Source organism: Trachurus japonicus, chromosome 22 (assembly GCF_045865225.1).
Source record: "Trachurus japonicus isolate A0001 chromosome 22, Traja_1.0".
Lineage (NCBI taxonomy): Eukaryota > Metazoa > Chordata > Actinopteri > Carangiformes > Carangidae > Trachurus > Trachurus japonicus.
Window position 1 is genome coordinate 16,179,880 of NC_140928.1, and position 14,484 is coordinate 16,194,363.

The 14,484-nt window shown below is 41.8% G+C and overlaps 1 protein-coding gene across 1 annotated transcript; it reads right to left on the reverse strand.

Annotated features, from left to right (window-relative positions):
• Positions 1–1,741: 1,741 nt before the first annotated feature.
• On the reverse strand, positions 1,742–12,485 carry itpka (inositol-trisphosphate 3-kinase A). The gene is made up of 7 exons (XM_085768506.1): positions 11,823–12,485; positions 7,104–7,200; positions 6,676–6,889; positions 5,267–5,471; positions 4,063–4,164; positions 3,605–3,676; positions 1,742–2,836 (listed from the first exon to the last, which is right to left on the reverse strand). Exons 1-7 carry the CDS (start codon positions 12,240–12,242, stop codon positions 2,564–2,566), a joined length of 1,383 nt encoding a protein of 460 aa, XP_085624632.1. The 5' UTR covers positions 12,243–12,485; the 3' UTR covers positions 1,742–2,563.
• Between the last annotated feature and the right edge of the window lie 1,999 nt (positions 12,486–14,484).

Consider the following 14,484-nt stretch of genomic DNA (forward strand, 5'->3'; position numbering starts at 1 on the left):
CTTTCAACACAACATCCACTCACAAGATCATAAGCCCTGTAATTGTTAAAGGATAGTCTGTACATAGCTCTGTTTTCTCTCCCTGGCTTTTGACTGAGGCCTGGTTCGAGCACTCCGACGCCTTCCAAGCTGATGTGAGTAACATCGGCTTGGTGCTCACTGACAGCTGACGTCTGTTAACCCTGTTCATTCAGTCTCATGGGTTGTGCTCAATAGAAGATCAAAACCACTGTCATGTCTGTTCTGTAAATATGAAGCTTTAACCAGCAGCTGCCAAGTTTCGAGTGTAGTCAGTGGGACAGAGACATAAAGTGGTCACTCTCTAACCCCAAATTGCTGGTTTTTATCTTTTGATTCTTCCATGGATCAAAACAGTATAACAATTACACAGGTATAATGTGTTAATTAGGGAGTTTTAGAGATGCTGGTTGGCATATTTGGTTAACTCTGGGTGGATTCGGGCGAGTTCTTTTCCCGTGTTTTTAGTCTTTGTGCTGAACTGTGCTGACTGTCTACTGGTTGTTGTTTCATATTTTGTGTATAGCCATCGGAGTGCCATCAATCTTCTCACCTCACTCTCTGCAAGAGAGCAAATAATTATATTTTCCATATTTTTTTCCTTTTTGTGGCTTAAAATCTCTGAGTGGATGTTGTGTAACTTTGTTTTTGCCCCTCCCCCCCCAAACTACACAAATCTTATTTTAACTTTGCATATTTTGGATTGTTTCCCCTGTGTCTCCCATGTTCCCTGGAAGACAAACATATAGCCTAGATTTTGATGATGACCACGCAGCTGTGAAAATATTTGCTATTTTTGTACTCACCCTTTACACTGGACTAACCTACTGTATTGCATTTGTAGCTGTTTGCCTTTATTTGCTATTTTTATTCATTTATTGTATGTGATGATGATGAATCTGAACTTGTAGTTGATCACTGCCATTATACACTACACTGCATCTACTGATGCAGCGCTGGTAGTACCCATGTTTACTCAGCAGGGGGAGGTATTCAGCTTTGAAATACCAAACTTGCTGCTGCAGGTATGTCTTACACAATTAATCAAAGATTCAATTGTGAAAATCCTGGTATTTACTTTTTCAGGTTATTCTTATTTAATCGATTTAATAGTTGTACTCCAATATGTGTCTTTACTTTGACCGTAAACATGTTGATGGTTTATTTGAATGAAAAAAAGGTTACATTTATATAAGGGTTCTATTGGCTTACTGTATTTTTATGTTCAGGCTTGCTGATATTAGTGAGTGTTGATCTAAGTTGCTCAACAGTCCATCTGAAAATAACATCTTAAGAAAAATAACTTACAAAAAGGCTCAAATAGTTTTCTAAAGAATCCTTTTAGCAGGAGATTTGTGCAACTTACAAATATTGATTACTGTGGAATTACTTTTACAGAGAAAAACACCCTCATCTTGCTCGGTATTCGTTTTCTATGGCATAGTGCATTTTATTTTACACTCACTGAAATTCTTTTTTCTGTACTTTTTCTGTAGCTGAGGGTGTTGTGATGCCTCAACCAATAGTGCAAAGACATTCTATGCAACACACTGTCTTTCACACGTTCATCTAACCTAACTGTGCCCCAAATAAATCAACATATATTTATCTCATTTCTGACTCTGATCACTGACACTTCTGTTTTGTCCCAGTGACCGGCATGAACACAGTCCTGACTAACATACAAGGTATGCTGAATTAGTGTTTTAGTAAGATTAAAAAAAAATGTATTCCCTTTTAATTCCATGCAGATTTTCATTCAATTCATTTTTACAGCACTTCTCACGCGTCATATTCTGAGCAGTGACAAGACCAACACCCATGAAAATGTGCTCAGTTGTTGTGCAACCGCACCAGTAATGAAAATATTTACAAGTTTGATTACAGCAATAAAATCAATGAATGTGATATAAATTGTTACACACTACATGATGGTTTATCAAAACAGTGACACTGATAATACAGTTGGATACTTATGCAGTACTATACTGAGAATGTGTTTTAATGTTGTAGTCATGTGACTATAAGGTCTGTGACCCAGTCGGAGTTTCATACTGAAAAGGAACTGTGCTTTACTGAACATTACACTCAGGTTTGTAACATCAAGGCTGATGGTTACAGTCAATGGTACAGTATGAAGTGAGACTGAGTTTGTGACTTGACTCTCCCTGATCTCATTGGGATTGGCATGCAACAATATCCCCGCCTGAAACTGAAATGCAGAAAGCCTACACTTTCACTTCTGTTCACTTTGCAGGAAGTTGAATTAGTGTCAGTTCTTTTACATGGACTAGTGACAAATTCTCTGCTCTCCTCTGTTCAGTGTCCATCCTGTCTTCCTTTGTCAGTGTAAGTGCCAAACAGTTCAGTGCCAAATATGGTCACGTGTTGCTTGAAACAGTAATGTGTTCTTTTTACCATTGCTCACTGAGCTCCCGAAGCGAATCAACATACGTATACAGTATGAGCCCCCCGCCCCTTTGGGGTCACTCTGTGGGTGTCCATTAAAACAGTCCAGAGTTTCAAACACACATCAAGTCAAAGGTCACTGACCATCTGCTTCTAGAGCCTGGCTATTTTGTGCAGCAAGTGAGCAACATGTTTGTTCACTGGTCCCATTGTTGCTTACAGACTCCAGTGTGTGGATGAGGTTTTCCAGCCCCCACAGGTAACCGTCCTCCCGGTTGCCCTCCTGCCAGGGAATGCTGTGATTTAACATCTGGCCCTCTGGTAATGCCGTGGTCTTGCCAAAGTCAATAATCCAAACCTGTGCATTGCCCGTGTGGTCATGGATAAAGAGGAGAGAGCTCCCAATGACCTACAAAACGAGAAGGATTTAGTATTAGCTGTTCCATATCATGTATCAATCCATAAAGAGCTGACAAGGGGAAAACATAAATATTGAGTGGTGAATGCTAAATGAGGGTAATTCTGAAGTAGCTTGATGACCCTGCTGGAGGCTATAAGCCGAAACGCGTCGGTCTAATGACGTTTTTTTGTTTTGTTTTTTTTTTAGCAACAATTGTTGCTGGAGCTTTTCGTTCTTTTCAAGTTTCCTCGGTTCTCCATGTTCATGCACCTTGTAATTTGGTGAAGTTGTGCCGGATACCCCACTCTGCTAATCCTGAAGTTCCCCGGAGTTTAGGGTGGATTAGGTGCATTTTGTAGATTGTAAAGTAGCAATTATGATTTGATTTTAGTAAATAATTATTGGCTATAACACTGAGGACTAAACAATATAACTGAGAATGCCTGAAAAGAGAGGTCTACATATTTCAGCTGAAAGAATAAACTGCTGAACTACTGTAGTTGGTTAGTAGTCAAAAGGACTTTGTACTTGAGGTTATCTTGCAGGGCCATGTGGTGTGTTATGTATAAAATATAAGGCACCACTGTGACCACAACGATCTTCACAGCTGTCAGATCTCATGAAAGAGAGAGACTTCTGATCAGCACAAATAGAGTGATTATAATTTTTGCCCTGTCCTTTATGCAGAGTTTAAATTAAGCTTCCTGATGCAACACTTCACTTTAGGTGAGGTATGTTTGTTTTTTCTTTGTCATTCATCTTTAGATCACTCATCACCTCGTGTCGCTTGAAGAACTCTGACGTCTGTAGGGCCTGCCGGATCTCTGTCAGCCTGCTCAGGTAAGATGTCTGTGTTTGAAGAAAATAACAGTTAAGGGCGTATTATAAAATATTAACATTGGTGTAGACACAAAGTATATTTGGGATGCCCCCTCCGGAGCAGAGAACTCAAACAGCATTACAGTGTGAATATTTGCTTTGTGCCGTGTGAATGGAATTACTATAGTTTGCTCTCACAGGTCAAACACTTTGAGGCTTATTTCATTTATCACTGGATGAACCACAACCTTTAAAAAAAAAAAAAAATTCATATTTGTCCAAACACTGAAAACAGATGTGAGGGCTTACTCAGCCTGTATGTTTGTCTGTGTTGGAGTCTTTGAGGTAATGCCTGTGGCAAGATTTCTGTGTGCACAGTGGAGCAGATCTTCAGCGTATTCACTGTCTTCACTTACGATAATACTAAAGTTGCCTTCAACAAAGTCACTGAACACCTGGATGACATCCTGCTTCGATCTCGTTTTCTTGAAGTCAGTTCTGCATGAACCGTCACATTTCTAAAGAGAGAGAAAAGAGCCCAGATAAAAACTAATTGCTTATGAAAACAACTAATTAGTGTCATGGCTCAGGTTTAGGTAAACTCAGAAAACTCAGAGACACCAGGCAGTAAGAGTTCAAAACAGTTCACCTTAATTAAGACTCAGCATGCAGAAGCAGGCAAGGGCAAACAGTAGGTGAAGTCAAGGCGTGGGCAGCGGTTGATAACTGGCAGGGAAGATAAATGGGGTAGAAGGAGCAGGCAAAGGCACAATCCCACAACAGGCAGGTGAAAACAGGCAAAAAAATGCTGTAAAGATTTGGCACGAAAAACACACATAATCTAGCAGAGGCAGGAATTGCGGACGGATCGACATCTCTCCACACTGGCAGGATGCTCATGATAAGATGAAGGCTGGACGACGGAGGAAGGGGTTTACAGATAGAGATTGGAGCCGACCTTCATGTTGAACTCTAAGAGGAAATTCCTGAATGGAGAGTCACCCTTTTTGCCCCTGCGGTGTGAGGATGAGCTGTGTATGTTTAAGTCTTGCTTTGTGGGTGCACTCCTTCAGTATGCTACGGAGGCTAATGGGATTTCTTGGTTTCCTTCATCAAACTCATCAAATACACAATCCGACAACTCCAAAACGCTCTCGTGGACAAGGTGTGACCTGCACATTCACCACGCTATGAGATAATAACGGAACATTACGAGACTTTATTTTTACATTACGAGTTGTTTTCAAGGCAAATTCATGCAAAACTGCTGATGCGTGTTCCCATCGGGGGCAGTCTTTCGCCAAGCAGTCTCTGCATTTGCCTCGAAAATAACTCTGTCTCGTAACATTCGGTTATTATCTCATAGCGTATAGGATTATGGCAATGGGCCAATTTGCCAAAATGTCAAACTATCCCTTTAATGTTTATTAAAGCTCAGCAGGCAGGAGCAAGCAAACAGCAGGTGAAGAGCCTGGGCAGGGGTCAGTGACAGACAGGTGGAAAAACCAGGCAAAGACTTAAGACTAAATACATTTCTATTATCTATAATGAGCAGAAAGTCATAAGCAGGTAGGAGAGGCCAGAAAGCTGAAGGATAAAGGCAGCTTTGGCTGGTAATACCTTGATCCCTTCTATCCTGAAGCCCAGGGTGTTGGTGGAGCTCATGGTCTCCCTCCACTGCATGTAGCGGGGCTTGGTGACGCCCTGCTGCGTGTGCTCCTGGGGAGTGGGGCCTTCGCTGTCCACCTCCACCATTTTCTTGTACAGGTCCTCCCTCGGCTTGGGCCGCTCTCGCGCTCGAACAAGCTCCTCCTCCAAGTATGTCCTGAAACCGCAGGATGGATAAATCCTTCAGGTGCAGGAACTGTGTGTTTACACACTGCTGGCATTTTTAAAGTGTTCTCTGCATGTAAATACATGGTAATGCTTATTTACTTTTAGGGTTTGTATTGCATACATACACACTGTTCACAAATACATACTGTTCTTTTTTTCTGTGTATTTTTTGGGATCATTTTTTGCTGAGAAAATCTTTTAGCTATAACACTATTTTTTTTTCTGTTGCTCAGCACCTTCGTAATGATGTTCTCCCATGCGGAAGTGATGACGAAGGCCTAAATTCCTTTACTGTGCAGTTACTCTGAGTATCAAATGCTTCTGGTAAACAGAGCAGCACATTCACCCTCGCCGTTTTAATACAACACAATAATGTGCAAACAGATGTGAATTTCAGTTTCAGTTTGTGAGCTACACTTCCTCTGTGCTGAAGAGGGAAGCTGTGAGGAGACTCCAGTGTGCAAATGTGAGAGTGTGTGTTTGTGCAAGTTGGCGGTTTAGCAACTTTGTGGTTAAGAGTGTTTTTGACAAAGGGGAGTCTCCAGGGACACCCTGACAGTGTAAACGTGTGCGTGTGTATATGTAGCCTCAGAGATACAGACACACACAAACAATGTGTACATGTAAAAAAAAATAATAATAATAATTTGTTCGTTTGTGCATGTCGGCATGTGTGTGTCTGTTTGTGCTTGATTCAGTGTGCGCCAACATTTACTTGTTTGAACCGGAAACAACCCACTCAGAGGGCTTGGTGTCCATACCTGCATGTCCCTGCATGCATGAATATGTGTATGGATACACTTATGTGTGCAATCATGTGTGTATGCATGTGTGCGCGCGCTCGTGTTTGTGTACGTGCGTGTGTATTTGTGTTTGTGCACACGACACAGTGCGGCACCCCGCCCGCTATGGCAGGAAGCCAAGCATATAGCCTGCAGTTACAACAGGTGTTCCCTTGTAGAGCAAAAACGCGTAAGGCAGCACGCACCGTCACCAGCCTGTTCTAGTCTCATTAATCCATTTCAACAAAACATCAGCACCCAAAATAAACATCAAGAGTAAACACATGAATGGAAATTATCTTTTTAAATTGAAACTTAATGCAGTAGAAAAAGCTACAAAGAAAACAAATAAATATGAACCATAAATAAATGGCGTAAAAATACATTGCAGTAAATGCCTTACTTCCTTACCTCACTCCCATTTTACAATCCATGACATTAGGAAGGTCAAAGTTAGCCAGCAGGTCAGTCATATGGAGGAAAGATTCTCCATCTTTTTCCATGACGCCATGGTAACCGGGAACAAATGGGAGCAATGCGTCATCCCTCAACTTCTCAAAACACTGCATCTCGTTTTCTGAGAATTTCTTCAGAATAGTGCCCTCGTCCGCTGCTTTGAAGTTACCTGAGATCAGATAGAGACAAATTACTGAGGGAAGATCTGTCCATTTGCTGTTCATCCGCTTTTTTCTTATTTCTCAAAGCGCCTATAACAGCACAATGATTCGCCTGTACACTATATGCCGAGAGTGAAAAACACATTAGATTCCCCTGTCAGAGTGTCACAAACTGAATATGATGGAGTGGGCAGACACAGATGTAATCTGAACAGGTCATACCTTTATGCCCAGCGAGCTGAACCCAGTTTAGTTTCCTTCTCTGAGTAGCCCTGAAGGGCCACTGCACGATCGTCTTTAACTTCCACCACGGCTTGCTCTGGAGAAGACGCACAAGAAAACACATAAAGGTGAATTTAACAGAACAGAAGAGAATCACCGTGAAGATCTGCGTCGGATTTTGAGGTATTTCTGTGTGTCCTTGCTCACAGAAATGACCCGATAACAGGAGGAAGTGCTGTGAAGTCTCTGACCTTGGTCCACCTTATAATGTCTGTATAGAAATCTGAACGTGTAAGCAATTCTACGCAGTAAATCTGATGCCAGGGTTTTAGCTTTCCGCTGCGTTAAAGCCTCCAATCTAGGTCAGTTAAATGCCATTTCTGTGGAAACTCATATCTGCACTCAGCATCTCTATTGAGTTTCTCCACCTTGTTGTGGCGATGGTCTCACTACTTTGTTTCACATGTCCTATAGAATCTGCAATATCAGACGCATGACTATACAACTTCTAATTATATAGGACAGCTCTTAATAATTAATATTTAGGGAGGATTTAGAGGCTGACACTATGTGAAGCGTGCAGCATTTGTCATCTTTGGTCAAACTGTCATATTTTAGAAAAAACACCAGTAGTAGTCCACATTACCTCCCTCTCAACTCCCACTCATTTGTTATCAGCTTTGGTTTGAAATGTTTATTTCTTCATGTTTGTTTAAGAGCTCGTCTCCTGCCACCCTCAGTTTCACCTTCATTTTCAGTACACACACAAACACACACATAGAAAATAAAATCACATGGACAGCTTGCAGATTTCACAGAGACACAGTAGTGCTTCACACCTCTGGGAGACTGCCTGTTTCACTCCCTCCAAGAAAACAGACCAAATCCCGACACTTTAACTCTCTAACTAAATTTATATTTCTATACAATATCATTAAAGGGGAAAAAACAACAACATAGAAACTGTCTCATAGGGGCTGGAGAGAGAAAACTGGAACACTCCTCCTATCTTTAGACCTTGAAGAGGTCATTTATTCTGTGTTTTGATTGAGGAAATGAAACAGGGTCTCTCCTGTCAGTGAAACTTCTCATGCTTGAGTGTTCACAGTCCTCACGAATAGCAGAACTCGGCAGCAGGCGGCCAAGCCTCTCTTAAATGTCAAGTGATATGCTTCACTTCGCGCCAATGTTTACAGACAATATCACATTTTGAAAGGTGTTGGGACTTACACAAACAAACATTTGCTTTGTGGCTGTTAGTCTTAACTCTGCTGACTTGTTAATTAAAACTCGCAGATAATATGGTGATTTACAGTGCAGGTTACTGGTTGGTTGCATTTTAGACTGAGATAAAGAGGAGTTCTATCCACAGGCTGAGAGGGAATGGAAACTGAACCCTGAGTTTTGATGTAAACATAAGGACCCTGCAGCCCTGGGGGATAATATTTATATTCCACACAAAGTCGGACTCGGAAACTTAATGTTTTTCTATCTACTCTGTCCCTGCCGGCCTTGATGACAGAAACCACAAGAGTTTGTTTGTAGGCCTACTGATAACACTTAGAATAATATGGGTTTCACTCTCAAGTTAATGACAGATTTGCTTACAGTACACTGGGGTGCAAGAAAGGTTCAAAAACTGGATTAATACCCACGGCTTTCAGCAGCTTTATTTCAGTAAAAGGACCAACACAGCAACACAAAATATCCGTTGCAAGTCCTGCTTTTAAAAATCTCAGTAAAATGACATGACATATTATTAAGTATGTGTGTTTGTACCGACACCCACGGTACCACCTGAGGTACTGTACTGTACTTTTACCTGCTGTAGAAACAGATCTAGTTTTGCTCATTTTGTCCAGTGGCTCCCTGTGTATAGAGACTAGGCCTTCATAGAATCACACATGCAAAGATAAACCTGAAGTTATTAATGGGCAAGGAATGAAGAAGAAAAGAAAAAAACATAAATATGCTGAATTTTTAAATATATAATATTACTTCTTGGGGATTTGATGTGGAAAAGATAAGAAAGACTGGTTTAACCTGAACAGTAATTATGTTTTTGGAATTCATAAGAATTTGTTTGTTTTTTTGCCATAAATTTACAAAAGTTAGTTTAACTGTCATATGTAGGAGGTTTTCTCAGAAATTTAGCACATAAATAGTGGAACAAAAGAGACAGGTGCAGTACTTAAGTTAATTTCCACCACCGCTTGCTTTAGAAAAAGACACACAGACCATGCAGGGACAATAAAGTTGAAACAAAGCTGATGCAAGGACTGGTCTGACGTTTTATTAGTCCGACATCCCTTTGCTTCGTAAAAACCAGGCTCTTTTCTGTATGACACACTAAGTCAACACCATGAGTGATCATCGTTAACTCTGTTAACCCACAAAACACTATTTCCAATAATGTATTTCCAGGGACTAAACAGAACAACGGAGACGCTGTGACTCACTCAGGCCAGTCATTGTTGGCCTTTCACGTGAAGCTGTTAGCGGAAAAATAAACCACTGCAAGACATATCCACTTGATCTCATAGCAATGATGAACCTGCCTGTCTGTTCTCCGTCTGGTATCTCCACCGTTGTACTTCCATTAACACGCTCTTTGCAGTGCACCGACTCTGAATTAATCCAGCACGTGCATTTGAGTGTGAATTAGCAAAGTCTAAGTAGTGATGCTCGATTTTTTTTTTTCAACTTCCTGAAGTGGCTTTTTACTAAATGTCAAATGTCAAGGCTGAAATTAGCGACTGGCCACAAAAAACATTATTACAAAGGCGTGTTGTGTCAGCCTGTGCTGCACTACGTGTCTGTGTGTGTGTGTGTGTGTGTGGGCGTGTGTGTGTGGGCAGAAGCAGAAAAGTCATGGTTTACAAAGGTGGTACAACAACAAACAAATTTCAATGGCCAAAAGAGTTGTTCATCGAGATTGAGCGGTGTTATCGTGGCCAGCTTTCATATTAAGACTTTATTGGACAACGTTTATATTTAGCAGCACTGTCTCTTTCAGGCTTAACAGGCAATGTATTCAGTCTGTTTAAAAGAAAGTGACAGCTACAGACCTTGTAAGGCAAAGAGAAGTGCCAGCAGCATAAACACACACACACACACAGCCACATGTGCACAAATACACACACACACACACACACCTAATGAAAGTCTGAACCGGTGTTAAACGTGGTGACAGTTCAGACAAAAAGCAGATTATGGTGTTGACGAGAGGCTGGAACACTGATGTGACTCACTATGATCACACTCAACTTCCCTACAACTCGTGTGGAGGGACGGTGATTGTGTAAAATATCCACAGTTGCAGAAATATAAACTGTTCAGTTCAAATCAAAGTCTAAAAATATTGGAATGTATGCATGTGAGGTTTAAAACGACACCACGCTAACGCTTGTGCGAGCATGTTCACTATGTCTGAGACTCGTGAGACAAGTCAAACTGTAGCCAAGAATGTTAAAGGAAAACAAATTAGCACCCTTGGCGTGTATTGAACGAAAAGGCCTCAACAAGATCCCTCAACACCAGTCTGTGTGCTGAAGGAGGGACTCATGGTGTTAAAGGTCAGAACAGTGGAAAAACATGAAATTGAATTACTTGTTGACATTTAACACGTCTAACACATGCATACCTTTTTACTCCTGTCAATGTGCAAAAAAACTGTGAAAGAATTATCATAAGATGCTGCCGAGAATAAGAGAGGCTGTGTTTTTGACAGATTAAATTGTGAAAGCAGCTAAATTATTATCTCCTGTATGTACAGTAGCTACCATGTGGCCTCAGAGATAATTTTTCACTAATGAACAACATGATGTGTAACAGAAGCTCTGACAGTAACGGTCCAGCTCACCACACAACAAAGGTTATCTGGTTTTCAGCAGCGTCTTCATGCTGGTTTCATTTCATACACTTGCTGGTGTCATTAAAGTGATGTGGCTGGTTTTTATAAGCCATTAAACATGAAGTGGGATGATATGATTCCAGTGAGGGAAAATTACATTTCCTGAAGATTTTCCTCTCCGGTCAGGCTCTCAAGGATGTTTAGTCTTTCTTTGTACATGATCTCAAATAACAAAGGAAACATAGCGTGACTCTGACCGGTACATCTGACAGCTGAAATTTCACAGATCTCAAAACTGCACACACACAAGAGGAGAACAGATACTAAGGTAACTCTCATATAAATGACTGATTTCCCACAGGAAATCTTTGCTGCAGAGCTCACTTTTAAGACGTGGAACTAAACAGTCAAATGAGCAAACAGTGAACAAACACTGTTATCACTCTATAATTGTCTCTTCTCTGCAGTCAGACATATCCCAGAGGTCCTCTGTGAGGAAGTAGTTTGCTGACTGCTGTTTAAATGTGCTGCTATGCTTCACTGTTTCTTCTTTTCAAAACATCAGCTGTTTACTGTAACTGAGTAATTACAAAGGATGTGGATTTGCAAAGACAAACGGGAGGTCAAGTGGCAATTTGAAATGTTCCATACAAGCAGATGTTTTTATTATTATTATTATTACTGTAGCTAATTTAATCAGACATTACTGTGCATACAGCATTACTGTAGGCTCACAGTATGGCAGAGTGGTTTGAATTGTTTATCACATTGTGGAACTGGAGAATAATGGAGAACTCAATCCTTGGACGCACTTCAACAGACCGTTTCAAAACAGATGTGTGTGTCTGACTCTGCAGTTCACTCACCTCTCCAGTGTCCACCAGGTGCTCCAAAGTTATGATGCCTTTGCTTCTGCTCTCGTTGTCACTGAGTAAATCGTCCTCGGACTCCACAGCAGAGGAGCCCGTGGAGGAGATGGAGGAGTTGGACAGTTTCCTGCGCAGGGGACCGACCCCCGCGTCATCCCAGTCCTCCTGTCGCATCTCCCGGGAGCAGCCGCCTCCCTCCGGGGTGATGGTCACCTGCGGGACCCGGCGCGCATCCATCACAGCCGGCGCTGCTGCTGCTGCTGCTGCGGACGACGGGGCGATCTGAGCCGCTTTGTGGAGGAGCTCATCGCAAATCTGGGCTGACTTCCCGGCGGATCGTCGCTCTAAGCGGGACCCCTCGTTTATCCCGGGGAGCCCGAAGTCCTTGGAGGTCCTTCTCCTGCACTCTTTAGGCATCGGAGACCCGAAATGAACAGCCCGTCCTGGGAGCGCCCGGCGTGAGAGAGAGAGAGAGAGAGAGAGAGAGAGAGAGAGAGAGAGAGAGAGCGCGGAGCGGAGCGCTTCTTCCACTTGTTCAGCTCCTCAATCCGGTCATTTCACTTTCTGAAAGTTCAGACGCACTTCGTGTTCATCTGTTGAGTCGCTCCTTGGTGCCACTTCCTCGTTGGTGTCCGAGCCTTTTGACGCTGTGAAGCCTCTGTCAGCCTCCTCTCCTCTCCTCTCGGTGCTGTGAGGGAGGGGAACCCCTCTCTGCTGCTGGAGGCGCCGCTCGCGCTTCAACGCGGTTTGCACACGCGCTCGTGCGCGCGCGCGCCGGCGCACTCACTTACACAACTACAGGGTTTATTATCTTCCGCATTATCTTTCTCACTTCCTGGCTAAAACATTAAAGCAGCTGACAGATAAAGTTATTTAATAATTACAACTTTTCTCCTGACTTTGTTTAAAATCAGCAGCAGATTTCCTCAAAGACTCGTCGGTAGCCTATTATTGGTCAAAACAGAACTGTGTCACTTCAGTAGGGGAGACCGGTGCGGTTGTAACATGGGGAGGGCTGTCACACCACTAATTCCACCAGTCAGAAACACCTTCTCCCTGACATCACATTAGTTGTGTCAGGAATGGAAAGGATCACATGCAGATTCAACTGAGACAAAAACAAGGCAAGGCATTTTTATTTGTAGCCCATATAGGCTACAGTCTCAAAGGGCTTTACATGGCATCATAACAACACACGGCTGCCCTTAGACCCCCACATCGACTGAGGAAAAACTCTCTGAAACCCCACTGAACACTTTTTTTTTGTTTTTAGTTTGTTTTTTGACAAAGACCATGGTTGTTAGATTGAACTGTAGTTTCTTTCATTGTTGATTTTGATAATCTTACAAAAAGAAAGCATGACAGATTATAGCATCTGCTAATGTTTTTTTTTTTCTTCTGATGAGGTTATAAAGAGAAGTCAGTCAGATGAGCTGCAAATGTGAATACTTGACCAGAAACTGCAAATCACTGCCAACACTGACAGACCAAAGTGGAGTTTCAAGTTTGATTTCTGTTTTCAGGTTTATATTGAGCACGTGTTAAGTAAATGGGCCAAAACATGCACATTGTAGCAGTAGGTCACCAGGAGCAGCAGAGAGCAGAGACCAATCAGAGGAGACAGGAACTGAGGAGAGCTGATTAATAGCAGGTGTGACTCCAGGAGTCACTCTCTCCAAATCCTTTGTGTGGCTGTGACTGTTGACTCTCTGCTCTGGTAAGATAGACTTTTGGGGTTTTTAGAATTGTTTTATCAGGGTAGTATTTTAATTGTTAGGGTAATGTAGGGGTGCATTCATGCACCCTGAGGTATCTGTGTTTTAATGATTTTAATTGTGGGTCTATCATTTGTTTGTAGGACTAAACCTTAACTGTTTTAAAATACAGAGGTATGTAAAAAATCATCATTTAAACCTCATACTTTTATGTCCTACAAACTATATTAACAGTGTTTTCTTTTGCTTTTAGGCAAAGCACTGACTGCCGTTTATTTTAGTTTAGTATTTTATATTTTAGCCATATTGATTTTATTGTCTTTTATTATTTTAAATTAGAGTTTGCTTAGTTTTAGGATTTTAACATTCTGTCCTCTTCTGTTTCTAGTGTTGCGGCTGGTGGGGTCCTCCATTCACCGGTGTGGTTGAGATGCTGGGAGTTCACTTTAGATGGTGATATGGTTTGTGGTTGCACATTTAATTAGTGTGGTGTCTTTATTTGATTGTGTTGGGTTTATATTTCTTTTTGATATTTAGTTTACTCCCAGTGTCCTAGGCAGTGGGTGGTTGGTCCCCCAGCCGTGATATGACTGTCTGTCTTCTTGTTCTTCATTGACTGTGTTATTTTAGAATTTATTGTAAATAAATGGCATGTTATGATTGACCCACACTGACCGTTGTGGCCTCCTTAATTGAAGCCCCTGTGTGCTGAACATCCTCAAGGTTACAACATGATGTGGTCTATTCCTTAAAAGGAATTGTAGCCTACATGGCAATCTCAAGTGCCCTGAGGCCTCAAAGTGTGTACAGCCAATCAACTGTAAACAGACAGATCATCATCCACTATGTGCTTGTCTGGAGGAGACCAGCTTCACTTTGTTACCTCCTACCCTCTTGTGTTTCATTTGTGGTAGGCTATCTGATATGGAAATGACAAGGAAACC